General features: G+C 43.4%; 1 protein-coding gene across 6 annotated transcripts; it reads right to left on the reverse strand.

Annotated features, from left to right (window-relative positions):
- Positions 1-9,485: 9,485 nt before the first annotated feature.
- Zpbp2 (zona pellucida binding protein 2) lies at positions 9,486-17,124 on the reverse strand. 6 transcript variants are annotated; one of them, XM_075990825.1, is made up of 8 exons: positions 16,879-17,122; positions 16,691-16,756; positions 15,522-15,647; positions 14,218-14,379; positions 13,455-13,673; positions 12,878-12,960; positions 11,099-11,279; positions 9,486-9,911 (listed from the first exon to the last, which is right to left on the reverse strand). In XM_075990825.1, exons 1-8 carry the CDS (start codon positions 16,925-16,927, stop codon positions 9,817-9,819), a joined length of 981 nt encoding a protein of 326 aa, XP_075846940.1. In that variant the 5' UTR covers positions 16,928-17,122; the 3' UTR covers positions 9,486-9,816. The 6 variants fall into 6 exon arrangements, with proteins under 6 accessions (XP_075846940.1, XP_075846944.1, XP_075846943.1 ...); XM_075990829.1 differs by having other exon boundaries at positions 9,498-9,911; positions 15,947-16,756; XM_075990828.1 differs by having other exon boundaries at positions 9,498-9,911; positions 16,970-17,121.
- Between the last annotated feature and the right edge of the window lie 2,857 nt (positions 17,125-19,981).

The raw sequence follows: 19,981 nt of genomic DNA on the forward strand, positions 1-19,981 counted from the left end.
ATCAGGAGGGGAGGATCAGGAGGAGAGGGGAAGATCAGGAGGGGAGGATCAGGAGGAGAGGACAGGAGGGGAGGGGAAGATCAGGAGGGGAGGATCAGGAGGGAAGGGGAAGATCAGGAGGGGAGGGGAAGATCAGGAGGGGAGGATCAGGAGGAGAGGGGAAGATCAGGAGGGGAGGATCAGGAGGAGAGGATCAGGAGGGGAGGGGAAGATCAGGAGGGGAGGATCAGGAGGGAAGGGGAAGATCAGGAGGGGAGGGGAAGATCAGGAGGGGAGGATCAGGAGGGGAGGGTCAGGATGGAAGGAGAGGATCAGGAGTGGAAGGGGCGGCCAGGAGTCCAAGGCCATTGTACACGTCAGGTGCTCAGAGGATCAGAACTGACGGATGAATATACAAATATTCATTCATTTTATATATAGAAAGGGGGTTTATTAGAATGGCTTACAGGCTGTGGTCCAGTAAGTCCAGCAATGTCTGTCTGTCAACAGAAAGTCCAAGAATCCAGCAGTCACTCGGTTCCCGAGGCTGGATGTCTGGTCTCCAGTATATGCCGGGATCTCACAGTAGACTGTCATGCCAGTGAAGGGATGGACCTGCCAGCAAGAGCAAGCAGGCAGAGAGACCAAGCTTCCTCCTTCCGTGTCCTTAATATAGGCTGCCAGCAGAAGATGTAGCCCAGATTAAAGATGGATTTACCACCTCAAAAGATCTGGGTTAGAAATGTGTCTTTCCACTTCAGATGCTTTAATTAAGAAAAAAATCCAACTTACACCCAGAAAGACAAATATCACATGTATTCACTCATAAGTGGTTTTTAGACATAAAGCAAAGAAAACCAGCCTACAATCCACAACCCCGGAGAACCTAGATAACAGAGAGGACCCTAAGAGGCATACATGGATCTACATAGGAAGGAGATAAAGATAAGATCTCCTGGGTAAACTGGGAGCATGGGGACCCCTGGAGATGGTAGAAGGAGAGAGGAGAGGAAGGGAGAGGAGTGGGGAAAAATGTATAGCTCAATGAAAATAATAAAAAAGAACAAAAATCCGTCACAGGTATATCCAGCCATTTGGGTTTTATTTAGTTTCAGATTAACTAACTTGACAACCAAGAACAGCCATCACAATCGTTGTCTGCCACTTTGGGAATTTTGAGGCCAGCCAGGGCTACATGAGATCACATCTCAAAAGACAAAAACAGGGCTGGAGAGATGGCTCAGCGGTTAAGAGTATTATTGCCTGCTCTTCCAAAGGTCCTGAGTTCAATTCCCAGCAACCACATGGTGGCTCACAACTATCTGTAATGAGGTCTGGAGCCCTCTTCTGACCTACAGGCATATACGCAGACAGAATATTGTATACATAATAAATAAATAAATAAAATATTTTTTTAAAAGACAAAAATAAAACAAACCAAACTCACAAAGCAATAGGAAAAAAAACTGGCTAAAGAGGCCTAACTTAACATTAGTGGAGCCATGATGGGCTGCAGACTAATAATACTGGGACTAGGCTCCACCCTCAAAATAACCAGGAAAAAACGCAAACTGTGACCAATCAGAATTGAGACAAACAAGTACTAGATGCTCCAGAACATTAAGAATAGCTTATATAACTTGTATATAGGTTAGAATTTTCCCTGTGTGACAAGACTGTTGCCCCACTCCTGCCCAATCAGGAGTTCAACCCCTATCTGAATCTCCTACCCTTTACTCCTTAAAAACCCTGCCATAGCTGAGCTCAGGGCTCTCCCTGATTCAACTGTTGTGTCGGAACGGATGGAGAGCCCATGTTTGAGCCTGCAATAAAGGCTCTTTGCTTTTACGTAGGAACTGGGACTCTTGGTGGTCTCTGGGGGGCTCATGATGTGGGTATAACATTAGCAACAGAAAAGAAGTTTAAACACTTATTTGGGATCTAGAAAGCAATGCAAGCTGGGTGGCGTGGGCCGGAGGGTGCAGAGGAGTGGCAAGAGAATGTTGTTTTCATCACAGGTGTTCTAGAAGAACTGCAGAAGCTCAACACCAGAGACCTAGGCTCCCCCAACCTGTCGGGCTAATGAAATGAAAACAGTTTTTAAAATTTTTTTCTTATTTATTAAGACATTTATTATTAAGACTCAGGAGAAGAGGGTACCAAATCTCATTGCAGATGGTTGTGAGCCACCATGTAGTTGCTGGGAATTGAACTCAGGACCTCTGGAAGAGGAGTCAGTGCTCTTAACTGCTGCGCCATCTCTCCAGCCCCAACAGTTTTTTTTTTGTTGTTGTTGTTTGGTTTTTTGTTTTTTCAAGACAAAAGTTTTGGCCTCAAACTCACAGAGATCCCCTGCCTCTGCTTCCCGAGTGCTGGGATTAAAGGCCTGTGCCACCATCGCTGAGCCATGAGTACAATTCTTTTTTTAAAAAATTTTTATTTATTATTTATTAGTTTATTATGTATTCAGTGTTCTGCCTGCATGTATCCCTGCAGGCCAGAAGAGGGCACCAGATCAGATGGATGTGAGCCACCATGTGGTTGCTGGGAATTGAACTCAGGACCTCTGGAAGGACAACAGACAGTGCTCTTAAACTGAGCCATCTCTCCAGCCCCATGAGTACAATTCTTAAAAGAAGAAACACAATGCTTGAGAAGTATTCAACAGCTCTAACAACCAGGGAAATGCAAATTAAAACTGCTTCTTCAGTCCCTCTCGCCCCAGTTAGAGTGGCTAGCATCAAGAAACAAATGACAAGAAATGCTGGTGGCAGTGTGAAGGAAGAAAAAAAACTATGGTCACTGATGGAGGGAGGGAAAGGCACTGTGGAGGTCTGTCAAAAATCTAAAATGTTCCGGAACCATATGGCTCGGCTACATCATCTTTGAGTCTGTACCTGAAGGGCTCTAAGCCCACAGACACATCACACAGGCGCATGCACATCCATGTTTGCTGCTCAATTCTTCACAGCACCTAAGCAGTGGAGGGAGCCTACATGTCTATCAGTACATGGATGGGTAAAGTGTTTGGTTGGAAGCATCACCTCTTTATCCAAAACCCTGGTACCCCTTTATACAAAGAGCCTGGCATATTTAGTCGGGGGCTTCACCCCAGCCCCCTGGTATTCATTTTTGGAATGTTGGGTGGAAAACTCCATTCCAAGCTCCCTCCCCTGGGAAGTTGCCTTAGTCCAAATTCCACCTCAGAGAAAGCTGGCCAAATGGTTAACCCCTCCCCAGGGAAGGTCAGGAACACCCCCACAGGCTATGTAAGCTGCCCCCCAGAGAATGAATGTGTGGTCTCCTCTTCTCTCGTCCCCTCTCCATGTTTCCCCAGGGCCACCTGGGAGCATTCCATTAAACATGGGCATCTTTAATTCGGTCTGATTGGGATTATTTGTGTAGGCAGAGAGGCTCGTCTAAGAAAATACCAAAATACCTAACATAAAGAAAATGTGGTACATACATCCTATGGGGTTCGTGCAGCTGTAAAGACAAATGAGATACAGAAAATGGTAATATGAAAATAGGCTGGACAAAGAGGCACACACCTTTAATTCCAGCACTAGGGAGACAGAGGCAGGAGGATCTCTCTGAGTTCAATGCCAGCCTGGTCTACATAGCAAGCTCCAGGATAGCCAGGACTACATAGACTCTGCCCCCCCCCAAAAAAACAAAACAAATTCAAGTACACACATACACATGTGTGCTCACTCACACATACATAAATATACATGCGCACACTTGTACACACACACTCATAGATACACGTGTACATGGATGTGTGCATACACACTTTCACACATACTTACATACTCACACACACATGTGCATACAAACAGGACCTGCCCTGGAGAATGTACTAGCTCTGTCTCCCTTCAAGGTGACCATTGGACTCAGACTTTGCCTCGGGTGAACCTAGGGTTCCTAGTTTGGGGGAGTCTCCCCAACAGGGATGGCACATACTTTAAGCAAAATACAAGCCAAGGGAAAATCCTAATGTAAATTACAAGTTTTTTGGGTTTTGTACTCAATGGTACTAAAATATACATATAAAATCTGTGGGGGTAGGCGAAAACCGGTTTTTAAAACAGAAAAATATGAACTGCCTTAATTATTTATATTAGAAGAAAAAAAATCAGGGCTATAGCCTGGAGAGCTGGGTCAGTAATTAAAGCACTTACCGCATAAGCAAGCAGTAGGGCTGGAATCCGGATCCCCAGAAGCCAAGCAAATGCTATTTCAGGTGTGGTGACCACCCGGATTGCAGCCTCGGAAGGGGAACCTGGAGTAAGCTGGTTATCGAGAGCAGCCATATCCATTAGCTCTAGGTTTGACTGAGAGACCCTGCCTCAAAGGTGGTGGAAGATTGAGTGAAGACTCAGTAATAGTCTAACAAGTGTGGTCAAGGGAAGATGCAGGTCAACCTTCCTCACTAGCTTAGAGGAAAAAGCAGAAAAAACCAAACCAAGCAATAAAAAGGATCTATCCTTGCTAATCTGAGGTTTCAATCTGGTTTACATTGCAGATTTTTAGCCCATTTACAATTTTAACTGGGCATGGTTGCTCATTCCTATAGTCCCAGCTCTCAGGATGCAGGCTGGAGGATTTCAGCAAATACCAGGCCAGCTGGGGCTACACGGAGAGACTCTGTCTCCAAACAAACAAAATAAACCAAGGAAAGAAATTTAAGAAGGAAAATGATGTGATTTTTTCAATGGAAATGAAAAAGCACTCTGTAAAATTCAGTATGTACTCATTTCCTAGAAGACCAGGAACACACAGGCACTGCTTTAACCCGATCAGAGTACACGGAAACACACAGTAAGCTAAGCAACCACAGAGGAAATGTTTATGTGCGTTCTCTCTGGGTCTGGCAGGATGAGCATGCACACTCACACTGGCTCCTCCTCACATTGTACAGGAGAGCCAGCAAGACCAGGACAGCAAGGGTGAGACTCGTGAAAGGAGAAGGCAGAAGAGGAGAGCACTGTACTGCGACGAGATGATCAAATATATGCATCAAAACTGCAGATTTACAGACGAATTATGAAAAGAAAAGACAGTATTTTGATACAATCAATATTTCCTAGACAGAACACCAATAAATGCAAAATGAAATTTGTACAATATGAAATACTTTGGAAAGTATTAGGCAAAGGGTATAAGAGGGCTCTACTCCCTTGTTAATATGAGAGATCTTAGAGAAGATTAAACAAAAGATAAATACAATACAGAAGAGTTAGAAGACACAATATCGTGAAAATATTGACTTTTCTCACAGTAACTTCAGATCAGTACAATCCCAACGGTTGCCTGTCTGGTCTGAAAATGCAAAGGATTAAAACCAGCCACAATATTAAAAAAGAATACTGCTTATTTATTGATTTACTTTTATTTTTGTATGTGTGTGTGTGTGTGCGCGCGCGCGTGCGCGCGCGCCTGCATGTGCGTGCAGTACCTAAGGAGGCCAGAAGAGGGTGTTACAGGAGGTTGTGGGCTGCCTGATGTGGGTACTTCGAACCAAACCCAGGTCTTCTGCAAGAGCAGTAAGTGCTCATAACAGCTGAGTCATCCCTCCAACCCCAGCCACAATATTCTTCAAAAAGAACAAGGTAGAAAAACTTGTTCCCCTAGATTAAAGACCGATTATAAAACCTGTAACACTTCAGTGTGACGTTGGAGCTGCTGTAGACAAAAACAAAAGCAGATGAGATGCCTCCGGAATGGATCCCATGTGTACGAGGACATCTGATACATGAGAGAGTAATGACCGAGAATTAGTGGGAAAGGCTAGTGCCAGGACAATGGGACAACCCCAGAGGAATTGTTGAAAGCCCAGCCCTTTACACAGTATTCACTCCAGAAGCACTCTGATTCAACCTGTAAAAGGCCAAACTGTAATTACAGTAACATCAAAACTTCAGTTTCATTGAAAATATATCACAAGTGGGGTAGAGGCAGCACAGAGTGAGAGACGCTACTCAAACCGAGGCACCTTTTGGAGACCGCCATCCGGGACGTGAAGGGGCTCGAACCGTTCGGTAACAAAAGAATGAACCACAGAGAAAGAGGTGAGCGATTTCAACAGCACTATTTTTACAGTGTCTATGTAAAATGTCCCGTACGTTCATGTGTTTGGAAACCTCCTCCAGTTGGAAGCATTGTTTTGGAGGTTGTAGAAGTACTGGGATGGAGGGCCTAGGTCCTGACACAGGTCACACAGGGTAGGTCTTCAGGGCGACAGCTTAGCTCTGCTTCCAGATCCCAAAAGATGTACATAGGTCACTTAGCAAACTTCTGCTGCCGCGGGTGGGGCTACCCCAACTGCTCCACCTTCCCTACCACCACAGACTGGCAGCCCCTAAGTCAGGAGCCAGCAAGAACTTTCATACAATGCAAGCTGGTACAACCAACTTGAATATGAGTTTGGTTTATACATAGAAGAGTTGTCTTTACTTTAACGGTAGGTAGCTCAGTGTTTACTGGATGTGCTGGCTCGCTTTAGGACAACTTGACACAAGCTAGAGTCATCAGAGAGGAGGGAGTCTCAGCTGAGAAAATGCCTCCATAAGATCAGGCTGTAGGCAAGTCTGTAGGGCATTTCCTTAACCAGTGATTGCTATGGCAGGGCTCAGCCCATTGTGGGCTGGTGGTAATGGGTTCTATAAGAAAGCAGCCCGAGGGGCTAGAGAGATGGCTCAGTGGTTAAGAGCACTGCCTGCTCTTCCAAAGGTCCTGAGTTCAATTCCCAGCAATCACATGGTGGCTCACAACCATCTGTAATGAGGTCTGGTGCCCTCTTTTGGCCTGCAGGCATACACACAGACAGAATGTTGTATACATAATAAGTATATATATAAATATTAAAAAAAAAGAAAGCAGGCTGAGCAAACAACCGGAGCAAGCCAGTAAGCAGCACCCCTCCGTGGCCTCTGCATCAGCTTCTGCCTCCAGGTTCCTGCCCTGCTTTTGATTCTTTTAATGATGAACTATTACATGGAACTGTGAGTGAAATAAACCCTTTCCTTCTCAAGTTGCTCTTGGTCATGGTGTTTCATCATGGAAATAACCTGTCGTGAAGAGGTGAGATGAAAACTTAGTTCAGATTGACTTCATCAACCTGGATTAAGACTTCAGGGAGGGGGCTGGAAAAATGGCTCGGAGGTTAAGGAACACTGGCTGCTCTTCCAGAGGACCTGGGTTCAATTCTCAGCACCCACATGGCAGCTCACAACTGTCTATAACTCCAGTTCCAAGGAATTGAACACCCTTACACAGACATACGTGCAAGCAAAAAACCAATACACATAAAACAAAATAAATAAATAAAAATACAAGACTTCAGAAAGTCTGATACCAGGCAGTATTGCCAGTATATTGAAACAGCATAATTTGGGGAAAAAAAGGTTCCTGGTGTAATATAATCCTCATTGCACAAGAAAGCATAATTACATCAAAATCAACTCAGGTATATGCCATTTCTTTCAAGAAGATGGAGATAGGCTACCAGATAGGCTACCTGTGTATACTAACTTAAGGGCCTAGGGCAGGATCTGGCTTGGTATTGGCCATACAGATAGTATAGAGGTATTTGAGCTGTTAGCCATCTCTGATCCTGCTGTGGGAGCCTGGGGAGCCCCTGGCTGTGAGGGTCATTTAGGTTACTAGGCACCTCCAGTCCTGGTTATAGGGCTTGATATGGCCCGGCATTACGCAGACCACCACGCTGTCCACCACTTCCTGAAACTGGAATTATGGATGGCTGTGCGCTACCATGTGGGTGCTGGGAACTGAACCGGGGTCCTCTCCAAGAGCAGTTGAGCCATCTCTCTAGCCTGAAATGTTGTTCTTCAAAGTTCGTATGATCAGTAATTTTCTTTTACTTCAATGGTATTTTGCATATGGCCGGAGAATTATTACTAAAGTATATTATTTGAACTATACAGTAAATGCACTAACAGTTTCAAGCAAAAGCACCCACAAGTCAGAAAGGCAAGACTCCCACATTTAAAACTGAAGCCTTTCCACACTGCACAAGTCAGATGGATATTAGACCAAACAAATGGGATCCAAATGTTCCTCATTAATAATCTACTAATGTTGGAAAATACCCTTGTAGCAGTACAAAGCACAAAACATTTAACCGTGATGTTTGGTAGATAACAGTTAGGTGACATTTGACTTCTATGATAGACTCAAGATGAAAGAGGGCTGGGACTTTCCCAACACTACACCGTGAGGATGAAGTGACAGTATTTGTTTTTATTGAATAATGTGAAGATGTAACTTTGTTGCCATTTCAGGACCTGTTTTATGCTAATAAAGAGAAGACGACAGTCACTGAACTTAACTTCTGTTTTACCATCCAACATGCCCTTCCTATTTTGCTGTATTATATCTAAATGGGTTATTTTGGATTAGGGTGTTATGGGTGGGGGAGTGTGACCCAGTAAGCCACCAGGAAACAATTTCAAAGCTCAAAATAAATAGTGAGCAGGGGAACCAAAAGTTGACTTCTAGATGCAGACTCAGTAGCTAATTTAATTCATTATAACTCTCTAAGTAGGCAGATTCAGGCCTGCAACCCCAGGACTTGGGAGATAGAGGAAAAGAGGCTTAGGAAATCAAAGTTATCTTTAGTAACAAGTCGAAGCTAGCTTTGGCTACAGAAGACCACATCTCAAAAGATCAGATAACATCACAAGAGACAAAGTAAAGATTGCTAAGGTCATGTTTAAGTAGGTAAAGTCGAGTAATAGGAATTACAGGAATCACAGGCTGGCCTGCAACTCGCTGTGTAGCTCAAGTTGGCCTCAGCCTCGCTGCAACCTTCCCTGTGCCTCTCGAGTGCTGGGATTACAGGTGTGGGCTACCACAGCCAGCGACCATGTTTAATACATTTTACAAGGATGAAGCTTTAAAGTATAAAAGAGTGTGATGCTTGATAAAATCAGCAATGGGAGGGGGACAAGGAAGAAAGTGATGGGTGGACGCATGACTCTAAGTCAACGCGCGAAGAGCAGAAGGGAGAGCGGGTGTGGTGGCTGTGACTGTAATCTCAGCAACCAGAAGGCCCACGCAGGAACAACAAGGACTTCAAGGCTAGCATGGGCTAAGAGTAGGCTGGTGTCTCCAAAACACATACACACAAAGGAAAGGAAGGAAGGGATGAAGGGAGGGGAGGAGGAAAGAGGGGGAGGGGTTCTACACATGAGGAATGAACGTAGTTTGTCCAGGAGGCAGAAAAATGAGGCTGGTAAGAGGGAAGAGCTCAAACTGAGATTTTTAGATTTTCAGAGCTCTCTCTCCTCATCTCTCTCCTCTCCCTCCCTCCCTCCTGGAACCAGCTCTGTATTCCAGGCTGGCCTCTAACTCACAGATCCACCTGCCTCTGCCTCCAGAGTGCTGGTATTAAAGACGTGCTCCATCACTGCCTGGCATTAAAAAACAAAATTAAAAAATGTATTATACATGTCTTGATAGAAGTAATTTCAAACAAATTAATATATGGAAAATAGAAATGTTTTATTATACTTCACTTCTCTTTTTGACCTTAATAGCAGGTACAAAGCACGTTTAAGTTTATAGACAACAGAACATATTTCATTTCAAGCATCCACTAACACTAACTTCCCCTCGCACACAGGCGGAACTGAATCAAACCCTTCTTAGCGGTGCCATGTCGGCTCTCTTCTGTTTTCTAAACGCATGTTCCCAGAGTCTTGCTCTTACTGATCTTACTGTATGGAGGCGTCTATGATGCTCTCAGATGGGAACAAATATGTCTCCACGTTCAGAGGCAAGTAACCACGCTTTCATCTCTGGGCTTGAAGTTTATGGGCAAGACTTAGCTCCGTAGGTATGGACAGAAACACAGATCTGACAGGTGACATCGGCATCAGGACTGAATGTACCAGGACTACAGACCACTGCAAGAGAAAATGCAGGCCGTCCGTCAGTCACTATAGTTCACATATCAACAATACAAAAGCATCTTCAATATTACACCTTTTTATATAGGATACCTATCCCTATTTAGCCAGTTAAGTTGTGAAGATTACCTCAAATTTTGTAATGTGATAATCTTAAAAATGGGAGTGTTGTGGAATATTACTTTGATTATGTGTTATATTTATGTTGCAGAATGTTACTTTAACTATGTAAAGGTGTGTTACACTTGTTTATGTTACAGTATGTTACTTTAACTATGTAAAGGTGTGTTACACTTGTTTATGTTACAGAATGTTACTTTAACTATGTAAAGGTGTGTTACACTTGTTTATGTTACAGAATGTTACCTTAACTATGTAAAGGTGTATTACATTTGTTTATGCTGCATTTGTTTAACAATGTAAAGCTATATTGCTCTGCCTGTCTAAGGCATCTGATTGGTATAATAAAAAGCTGAATGGCCAATAGCTAGGCAGTAGAGGGATAGGTGGAGTTGGTGGGCAGAGAGAATAAGTAGGAGGAGGAATCCAGGCTCGGGAGAGAATAAAAGAAGAGACCGAGGGAGAAAGAAGACGCCTGGGACCAGCCAGCCGGGCAGTCTCCAGCCAGTCAGACACGGAGTAGGACACACAGAATGAAAGAAAGGTAAAAAGCCCTGAGGCAAAAACATAGATGAAGAGAAACAGGTTAGAATAAGTTAAAGGAGGTCGTGGGACGAGCATCAGATAAGGCTGAGTTCTCATAATTAACGATAAGTCTGCGCGTCATCATTTGGAGGCTGGTGGTCTCAGAGAGCCTGTTACAGGCAAGAGTCTATAAATACTGTTTTCCTTTCTATCAGTCTTCACCGTCTCAATGCCTCGTTTATAAGTGCCTGCCTGCAGTTTGTACCTCGTGTCCTAGCTTTGTGCTTCCCAGGCAGGACCATTCGGCTGTCCTGCACAGAACTGTATTGTACGTCAGAACACTATGGAAATGCTTTGCCAACTAAGAGAGAACAGTACAAAAAATATGCATTGGGATTTAGAAATATGGGCTTTCAAGGTTTTTTACTTCACATTTCTATGAAAGGATCAATGAAAAGATCCAGTTCAATAACCCTTGTAGGTTGTCCATCTCTTCTCTGGAACATACAGACATTTAGGAATTTATATTGTATAATTACCGCAACAGCTAGCACAATTGGTGTGCAGACCTTCGTTCTTCCCAAAGCCTGGCCGACAGTTATCTATGCGCACTACTTGAAAACTGTGGTCCACAAAGTGCATCGCTGGTATACTTTTATTAACGTGATGGTGCAAAATGTATGCCTGGCTCCGGAAAAACTCTTCTATCCGATCTCTTGCCTGAGATTTAGAAATACCAGAGAAAACTACAATTACTAATTCAATAATCAAAGTCCTCATGAATCACAGGCCATAAAATGTAGCAGAAATATTTCTTGCTCATGCATTAAATGAAATCCTGAAAAATCTATGTTAAAACCTAGAGTGAGTCTTGCTTTGACTTCACTAATTACTGTTAATTTATACAGGAAGTGGTTAAGGAAAACAGTTATAAAAAACTTGTTTTAGGAATGGCTCAGTTGGCCAAGCACTTCCCTTGCCTGTAATCCCAGTGCTGGGGAGGTGGAGGCAGGAGAATTCCTGGGGTATGCTAGACAGACAGTCTAGCCTAACTAAGAAGAGACCCTGTCTCAAAGGAGGAGAGTGTTCTTGAGATTGACAGAAAAGTGGTACTGTAGCCTACACACACCCCATGGACTTACACACACACATACACACACCCCATGGACTTACACACACACACACACACACATACACGCACGCGCGCGCGCGCGCGCACACACACAGGCTTGCTTTGATTTGTTTATAATAGTTTTTTCATACATAAATTAAGCATGATCTCTAACTTTCTAAGTCACGATGGAGAGACGGCACAGCAGTTAAGGGTATGCTCTTCCAGGGGATCTAGGTTCAATTCGTAGCATCCACATGGCAGTTCACAACTGCCTGTAACTCCAATTCCAGATGATCCTATGACTTTCCCTGGCCTTCTCAGGCACTAGGCATGTATATGACACACAGACATACATGCAGGCCAAAACTAATGTACACAAAATACACAAATAAAATTTTAAAAGATCAAAGCAAAATAGAAATCAAGGCTTTAATTAGCATTACAACTAATTGTGTGATTCTGGCTCTGGGACATGCTGTAATAATAACTAAGCCTAAAAGAGGACTTCTTAGATCACACTATAGGTACACTATAGGTATAGGGAACATGACAGAATGAAGACACTTTTTGGCTGTTCTTGTTTTCAAGACAAGGCTTCCCTGTGTAGACGTGGCTGTCCTGGAACTCAACTCTGCAGACTGCCTGCCTCTGTCTTCTGGGTGCTGGGATTAAAGTGCATACCACCACTACTGGGTCACAAACATAATTTTAAAAATTTAGAAGGAATAAATTTAAATCATTCTTTAAAAAGCTTGAGCAGGCACACGCCTTTAATCCCAGCACTCGGGAGGCAGAGGCAGGTAGATCTCTGTGAGTTTGAGGCCAGCCTGGTCTACAGAGCAAGTTCCAGGACAGGCACCAAAGCTACAGAGAAACCCTGTCTTGAAAAACCAAAACCAAACCAAACCAAACAAAAAACAAAAAAAAAAAACTTGAGCAGTAGTGTTGTGTTTCATATGTGTGTATATGTATACATGTATTGTGTGCGAATGAGTACCACATATGCATATGTGGGTGCGTGCATACCATGGTTTGCATGTGGAAGTCAGAGGACATCCTGAGATGGATTCTTTAAGAATGTTTTTCTTTTGACATAGGTTTTCATGTAGCCCAGACTGGCCTTGAACTCCTACTAATAAGACAAAGCATTTACCAAAATCTTTCTAGGTCACTCAAGGGCTTTCCCATCAGGATGTGGGCTCACCTTGAGGATGTTGCGGTTAGTGGCATCTTCACAGTCGGAAGAGTTGTTGCACACACTTTTCCAGCCTGGTGCAAAAGGATTCACTGGAGAGAAAAACAGGACAGGTACACACCAGCTTCTAAAGAGTGTCACACACTCCAGTAAAGCCCCACATGCTTTGGTTGGTATGCAGACACATGTGCGTTAAAGCCAGCTCTAACCAGAATAGTAAGGTTAGGCACACAGTTTGAATAGCATGCACTGTGACTTTACTCCATCTGGGGGCTAGTGGGAGTAACTACAAGATGAGAATGGAAATAGATTGGGTTTGGGTATTCCCTCTCAAGTCATCAAGAATAAAAAACAATAAAATGCCTTTCCTAAAATTGCATAGTTAAAGGTTATGTTAATAAAATGATACTGACTTAAAACCATAAATACTGTATTTGGAGGCAAACAGCTGGTCTGCTGACGTTTAAAGCACAAGCAGCCATTATTAGTATATATTAGTGATTAGCAAACATTTCAAACCTGTCATTTATGAGACCTCTCGCATTTACATGACAGTTAATTTTACAATCTTATCATGGTGTTTCACCTTGAAAGGCTATGAAGAGCTCATGCACGAAGTCGCCCTCCGGAATTTTAACAGAATGGCACTTATATGACGGCTCTATGACATGGCACAACAAATCAGAGATTAAATTATCCAGGATTTTCTTCAGCACTCGAAAGAGCAGGTCATTATATCTTCCTACACACGATTTCGTGGTAAAACGCACAGCCATATGATAAGAATAATCAGGCTCCCGATAGGCTTTGGGAAAAGGTGAGAAGGAAAACAATTGTGCCTTGCGTTAATCTCTGCTATTAAAAAAAAAGTCAAAAACATGTAATATCAAACACCATTAATCTTTCAAGTCAGCTTAGAAATTTTACTTATCTAATAGGATACTCCATAAGTCTGTTTACGAAATACATATAACTAATAATTTTAATGAAAAAAGTCATTGTCATCTGGTATCTACCTACTTAGGACAACGGGCCTCTATGGGGTGTGGCAATACGGGTAAGTTAAGAGTATTAAGAAAACATTGGAGCTGGAGACGCAGCTCAATAGTTAAGAGCTGAGGGGTCAGCACCTACAGTAGATGGCTCTTACCTGCTTATAACTCCATCTCCAGGCCGTCACATGCCCGCTCTCTCTCTCCGGGACTCTGCCGGTCCCTGCACTCACAGGCACGTAACCCACACATACAATATACATAATAAATCTTAAAATGTAAGAATGTTTCTGGGGAGCTGGGGAGATGGCTCATGTGCTTATACAATTATCATATTATAATTAAATATATTATTACCAAAGATCATAAAGTCATATCTCTTCTTTATTGTAGTTTCCTCTTGGGTTTCTGCTTTGATAGTCTTATAGGAAAGAGTACACGTGTAAAGTCCAGATAATGACTCTATAAAATCTTTCACCACCAGTTTTCCTGTGTTTGTTATATTTATTTGGCGATTCCCTAATCAGAAAGAGGAAATTACTTGGTTACTTAACAGGTAACTTAATCATTATTCAGTAAACTCAGGGCTGTAAACAAACACGCCAAAAAATAAAATTAAGTATTTCAACTTCAAGAACCCAACAAAAAATTAAGACAGGGTCTCACTGTATAGCCCCTGACTGGCCTTGAACTCAGAGATCTGCCTGCCTCTGCCTTCTGCGTGCTGGAATTAAGGGAGTGTGCCACCACGCCCAGTAACCCAGAAAAAAAAAACCCTTAATTGTCATATTACTCTATGGAAACGCTACATAAGCTGGGTACTCTTTTGAAATCTTTGTTAATTTATTTCTTGGTATCTAGTTTTGACAGATTCACGTCAGTAATTCAGTAAATTTATATATGTATGTATACATATATATTTACATAAGACAAATGAATAATGCTGATATCCTAAGGTATTCTTCTAAGATGAAAAATTACACACTGAATCTCTCATATCACTGGCGTTTCATGGGTAAACCTCAGTGCTTATGAAGACTGTTGAATAGCTTTGGGAAGGGGGGCACAAAATCACTGCCTGAGCATGGCAGGACAGCCCAGTGGAAGAGCACCTAAGAAGCTGACTCTGGACTCAATTCCAAGCACTAGGAAAAAAAATAATAAAAAACCATCTCTTTGGTTAGCTCAGGCTACCTTCAAACTTGTAATCCTCCTGTCTCAGCCTCTTGAGTGTTTTGCTCACAGGCCTGTGCCATCCTTTGGATCTGCTTTAGTTTTTGCATAGGAAGAACTTAAGTCATAGAGTCAAAAAAATAACAACTTACCTAAATGTTGAGCAAATTTAATTATAGTTAAAATTAAATTTATTGGAGCTGGGAAGTGTTCAAGAGCATTTGTTTCAGAGAACCTGGCTTCTATTCCCAGCCATCTACATGGTGGTTCACAACCACTAGTAAACTCTAGTTCCTTGGGATCCAATACCCTCTTCTGAGCTTCGAGGGCATCAGGTGTGTATGTGGTGTACATTCATGCATGCAGGCAAAAAAAATACACATAAAAATAAAATAAATTTGATAAATGTTTAGAATTTGTTCTTTTCAACAATGACAGCACTTTTAAAAACAATGTTCACATCGTTAAAGTATATTAAAATAATTTACCTTGTAATGTGTTTTCATTTGGCCCAATCCATAAGTAGGTGGGGTCCACTATTTCTTTTTTAGCACGATTAATATCCATACAAATAAGGACAGGGCTATTATGATGTAACTTTACGTATATTTTCACTGTGACAAAACAAATTTTTGCAGTAACTATATTATACCACAAAGAAACACACTCCTACTTATTTGTCCCAATAATACCAATTAATTCTTTCTGGATTTCAGTACTTCAAAAGTGGTCAGAACATGTTGGATGCTAGTTGTCATTCAGAATGAAGTCATTTTTGCTTCTCATGGTAAGCCTTTAAACCATACCTTGTTGGGATATATAAATTGTGTATATTATTTATAATATATATAAAAATATATGAACAATATATTTATATATTCTGTGACAGTCCATTAAAATGTAAGTGCCTTACAACGTACACATTCATAAATAGCTCCAATAATTGTTTGAAGGGATCATGGAGTTAATGTTCAGAGGAGATGAGCTTGACTGATAAACTATTTCAAAACTGAAAACTTGGTATTTTCCTTGCGCTTCCTGTTGTCCCACGACTAGGAAAGTGTTCTGTCGAGATCTCCACTGACTCAGTTGGTGGAAGCTGCGACAGTACGTGATCTCGAGATATTTCAGGCCCAATCATTGCCAGGGTCTGAATCTATAAAGGCTATCGTACAATTCGGTGTAGTTGGGGTGTTGGGAAGGGAAAGGCCTTAAATGTAGAAATGGTCTATACACAACACAGTGAAGTGGCTCAAAGTTATCGCAAAGTAGCTGGCTCACTAATGTTTCCTGAAGAGTGTAGGAAAGTTAAACTACAAAGGGTAACATTGGAGCAGGAGCTTGATGAGTAGAGCTGGTTGATACACAAGGAGAGAAGAGCCTTCCAGAGGACGTCCACCCTGCTAAGTGGTTTTCCCCGTTACAAAGCAGGAGTATTTGGAAGAGAGGTGATCAGATCCCCAGAACTACGATGGAGACTGGGACCTAAGACTAGCGTTGCTTTGAGGACGAAATGTTGCAAACTCCCGAAACGGCAGAACTCAGAGCAGACGTCACACAGGCTCGCTCCCTTTCCCCTCCAGGGCAGAACCTAAGCAGGTGCACGGCATCCCCAGCTCTGGGGACAGGCCTTACGTGGGAAAGAGGCACTTATTACCTGGCTGTTCTATCGTGCCGTACACAAAGCCTTTCTTACTGAATAAGGAAGAACGTTGCGTTCCAACTGCGGAGGAAAGAAAACCTCTGAGTTATTAGTGTTTAGAGGACCCCGGGTTCCGCGGGGAGCAGGCGAGGGGAGGCGCGGAAGAGGTGGGACATGGGAGGAGCCTGCGGGCCAAGCCCCACCTCCTACGAGAGACCAGAGCACCGCGGAGAAGAGGGCCCACGCGCGCATCACGGCTCAGGCACTAGCGGAGACAGCTGGGCTTCCTCCTACCTCAGGCCGGGCCCAACGCCTCCCCATCGCTCCTCTACAGAGCGAAGCAAACCGCCGAGGGCATTTCCCCTACCGGTCCGTGGCTACCACGGGGGCGGCTGCGCCCGAGAGCGCCTGCGTGTTCCTGCTCGGCGCGAGGGGCGGGGCGAGCGCGCGGAAGGGGAGCCCCGCCTCCCGGCGCCTGCGCAGTCGCAGAGCGCTGCCGCCGCCGAGCGTTTAGCACCTCTCTTGGGGTGTCATGTTCCCGTTCTCTAGCTCTCCTCGGCGCGGCCGTGTGAAGAGCGGGTAAAGGAAACGAGCTCAAGATTTCCTCAGACGAGGGGTTGAAGAAACCGACGGGAGAACACAGTGGGTCCCTAGGACCGTGCTGGCGCCGAGCAGCCCGACGGTGCCATCGTCTGGGGAGCTGAAGAAGGGAGAAGTTTGTGAGACTTTCCTAAGAGCGAGGGCCTAGCTCGGGAACTCCCTGGTCTGACATAAAACTGGCGTTGCCAGATCTGTCAAAGCGTCACACAAAACCAAGATCTCGAAGAGCATTCAGTGCCCCGAAAGGGTGCTCCCAGACCTTCCCACGTGGAGAAAAGCTGAACCTTTAGTTTTCAGCTGAGGGTGTGAGATGATGTAGAGGGACACCCCCTTATGCAAATTGACTCGGAAGTAACTTTGCTTTAGAAAATGGGCCCAATCGAAGGGCAAGAGCGTATGATCTTTTCCTCAGCTGGTGTAAGATAAGTCCATATCAGGGAAGTCCGAAACAGTCTTTCAAAGGTCCGCTCCCCAACCCCACGCCGGGACCAAACCCAGGACCTTTACTGAGCTGATTGTCAACCGCACAGTGCGTGGTCCCATCTTGACTACTATTTAGGTGACCCGAAAGGCCCCGTGTGTTGTTTATTTCTTAGCAGTAGGGCACCATCCTCAGTAGTGGTTTTGAGTAGGTTGGTAGGTAGAGAGCCCAAGGTTCAGATAGGGTGCAGCATGATTCTTGGGGGTGAGATCAAGGGTTTTCAGTTTTATTTTCTTTGAGCCAAGTCAGTATTTGGACTGTCTCAGGTGGTCCAGGAGCAGCCTTTGTCAGTCATTTCGTTTTTAGTCACTTGTTAATTTGATCTATATAGCACAAGCGTGAAATGTGAGCCAATGAGTCAGATCCAGCCATTGTCAGTTACTACGTCTAGACTCATGGTTTACTCTCAACTGTTAAAACTCTGTATGGGTGTCTTGCTTGCACGTCTGTCTGCCTGTGCCCTACAGGCTTGCACTGCCCACCGAGGCCAGCAAATGGCATTGGATCTGGAACTGGAGTTAAAGATGGTTGCGAGCTGGCATTTGGATGCTGGGAATCAAACATGCGTCCTCTAGAACAGCAGCCGATGCCCTCAACTGCTGAGACACCCCTCATTTCATATTTAATCAAAGCGTTTTCCAAATGTACAATGTGTTATTAACTTCCCACCTGTTGCAATTGATTCTTACAGACTTTATGTGTTAAAGTTCGACTCCTATGAGAAGAGTCTTAAAAAGAGAATAGTGGGGCAGGAGAGAGCTCAGTGGTTCAGAGTTTATCTGCTTTTCTAGAGGGCCCTAGTTCCAGTACCCTGTTGGGCAGCTTGCAACAGCCGCTAACTCCAGCTCCAGGTGATCCAACCAATGACGCCTTCTGAACTCCATGGACACTTGCGTTCACCTATACATACTCCCATCCCTCTCATATATACACAATTAAAAAATAAAACCTTTAAAAATGGAGTAGTGGTTTGTATTGTGTGGACTCTTTTAAAGTGAGCTTTGTACTTTGTAAGTTTTATTTATTTTTTGAGACAGGGTCTCTGTGTATCCTTGACTGGCCTCACAGAGGTCCGCCTGCTGCCTCTGCCTTCTGAGTGCTGGAGTTAAAGGTGTATAGCATCATGCTCAGCAAAACTAGGAAAAAAACTTAATTGTTATATTATTGTATGGGAAAGCTACACGAGGTGGGTGCACTTGTGAAATCTATGTTGATTTTCTTTATTCTTGACATCTACTTTTGACTGATTTATGTCAGAAATTCAGGAAATGAGACATATTTTTATACAAATCACAAATCTCCCAAGTTACTATTCTAACATAAAATTGCATATTCCTCATATTCATATTTGGGACAGATGCACCCTCAAGCAGTCCTCCTTTTTATTTAATTTCTTTTTGAGACAGGGTTTCTCTGTGTAACAACAACCTGGCTGTCCAGAAACTTGCTTTGTAGACCAGGCTGGCCTTTAACTCACAGAGATCCACCTGCCTCTACCTCCCAATGCTCCCAAGATTAAAGATGTGTGCCTCTATGCCTGTTGTGATACAGTGTTATTAAAGTTCATACTTTATTCATATTTCCTTTCACCTTAGTTTATCTGACCAGAGCACATTCAGGCTTCCATATTACATTTGTCTGGTCCCCTCAGGCTCCTCTGGGTTATTGACAGTTTCTCAGACTTTTTTTTCTTCTCTTCTTTCTCTCTTTTGGTTATTGTTGTTTTTGACAGTTAGGACTGCTTTGTTGATCCTGACTTAGGCTTAAATGGTCAAGTATTTTGTAGACAGCCTCTCTGTTGGACTTTGCTTGATGTTTCTTCTCCTTATTGTATAGTAGTATGGATTTCTGTGAGGACAGCAGCTGTAAAATGATATTCCCAATACACCATACCATGTTTTAGCACTTTGATGTGAAATGTTTTCAGCTGGCTGAAGGAGCGTTTGTCAGGTTTCTCCATTATAAGGTTACCCCTCCCTCTTCATACTTTACTATTTGGAAGGATGTCACTATGTGTTCCTTACACTTAAGAGGGGAGATTCATGCTCCACCTACCTGAGGGTGGAGTAGCTACATAAATGATTGTGCACATCTGCTTTTTACTTATCCCTTCAAGTATCTGTAGTCGGAAATAAGTGTGTGCCCCACGGTAATGGTCTATTGTTACATATAGAGACTATTGTAACACCAAAGTTTCTAACTTAAGAACCACCGATTAACTATTC

The sequence above is a fragment of the Microtus pennsylvanicus genome, chromosome 11, assembly GCF_037038515.1.
Source record: "Microtus pennsylvanicus isolate mMicPen1 chromosome 11, mMicPen1.hap1, whole genome shotgun sequence".
Classification (NCBI taxonomy): Eukaryota; Metazoa; Chordata; class Mammalia; order Rodentia; family Cricetidae; genus Microtus; species Microtus pennsylvanicus.

What these genes read in the sequence shown, in the direction of transcription:
- Zpbp2 (XM_075990825.1), bottom strand. Translation starts at nt 16,927, where the DNA reads ATGCGCGCGTGGGCCCTCTTCTCCGCGGTGCTCTGGTCTCTCGTAGGA. An exon ending in CTAACCGCAACATCCTCAAG is followed by an intron (nt 11,280 to 12,877) that starts GTGAGCCCACAT and finishes TCTAAATCTCAG; the next exon opens with GCAAGAGATCGGATAGAAGA. An exon ending in CAATTGTGCTAGCTGTTGCG is followed by an intron (nt 9,912 to 11,098) that starts GTAATTATACAA and finishes TTTCTCTTGCAG; the next exon opens with TGGTCTGTAGTCCTGGTACA.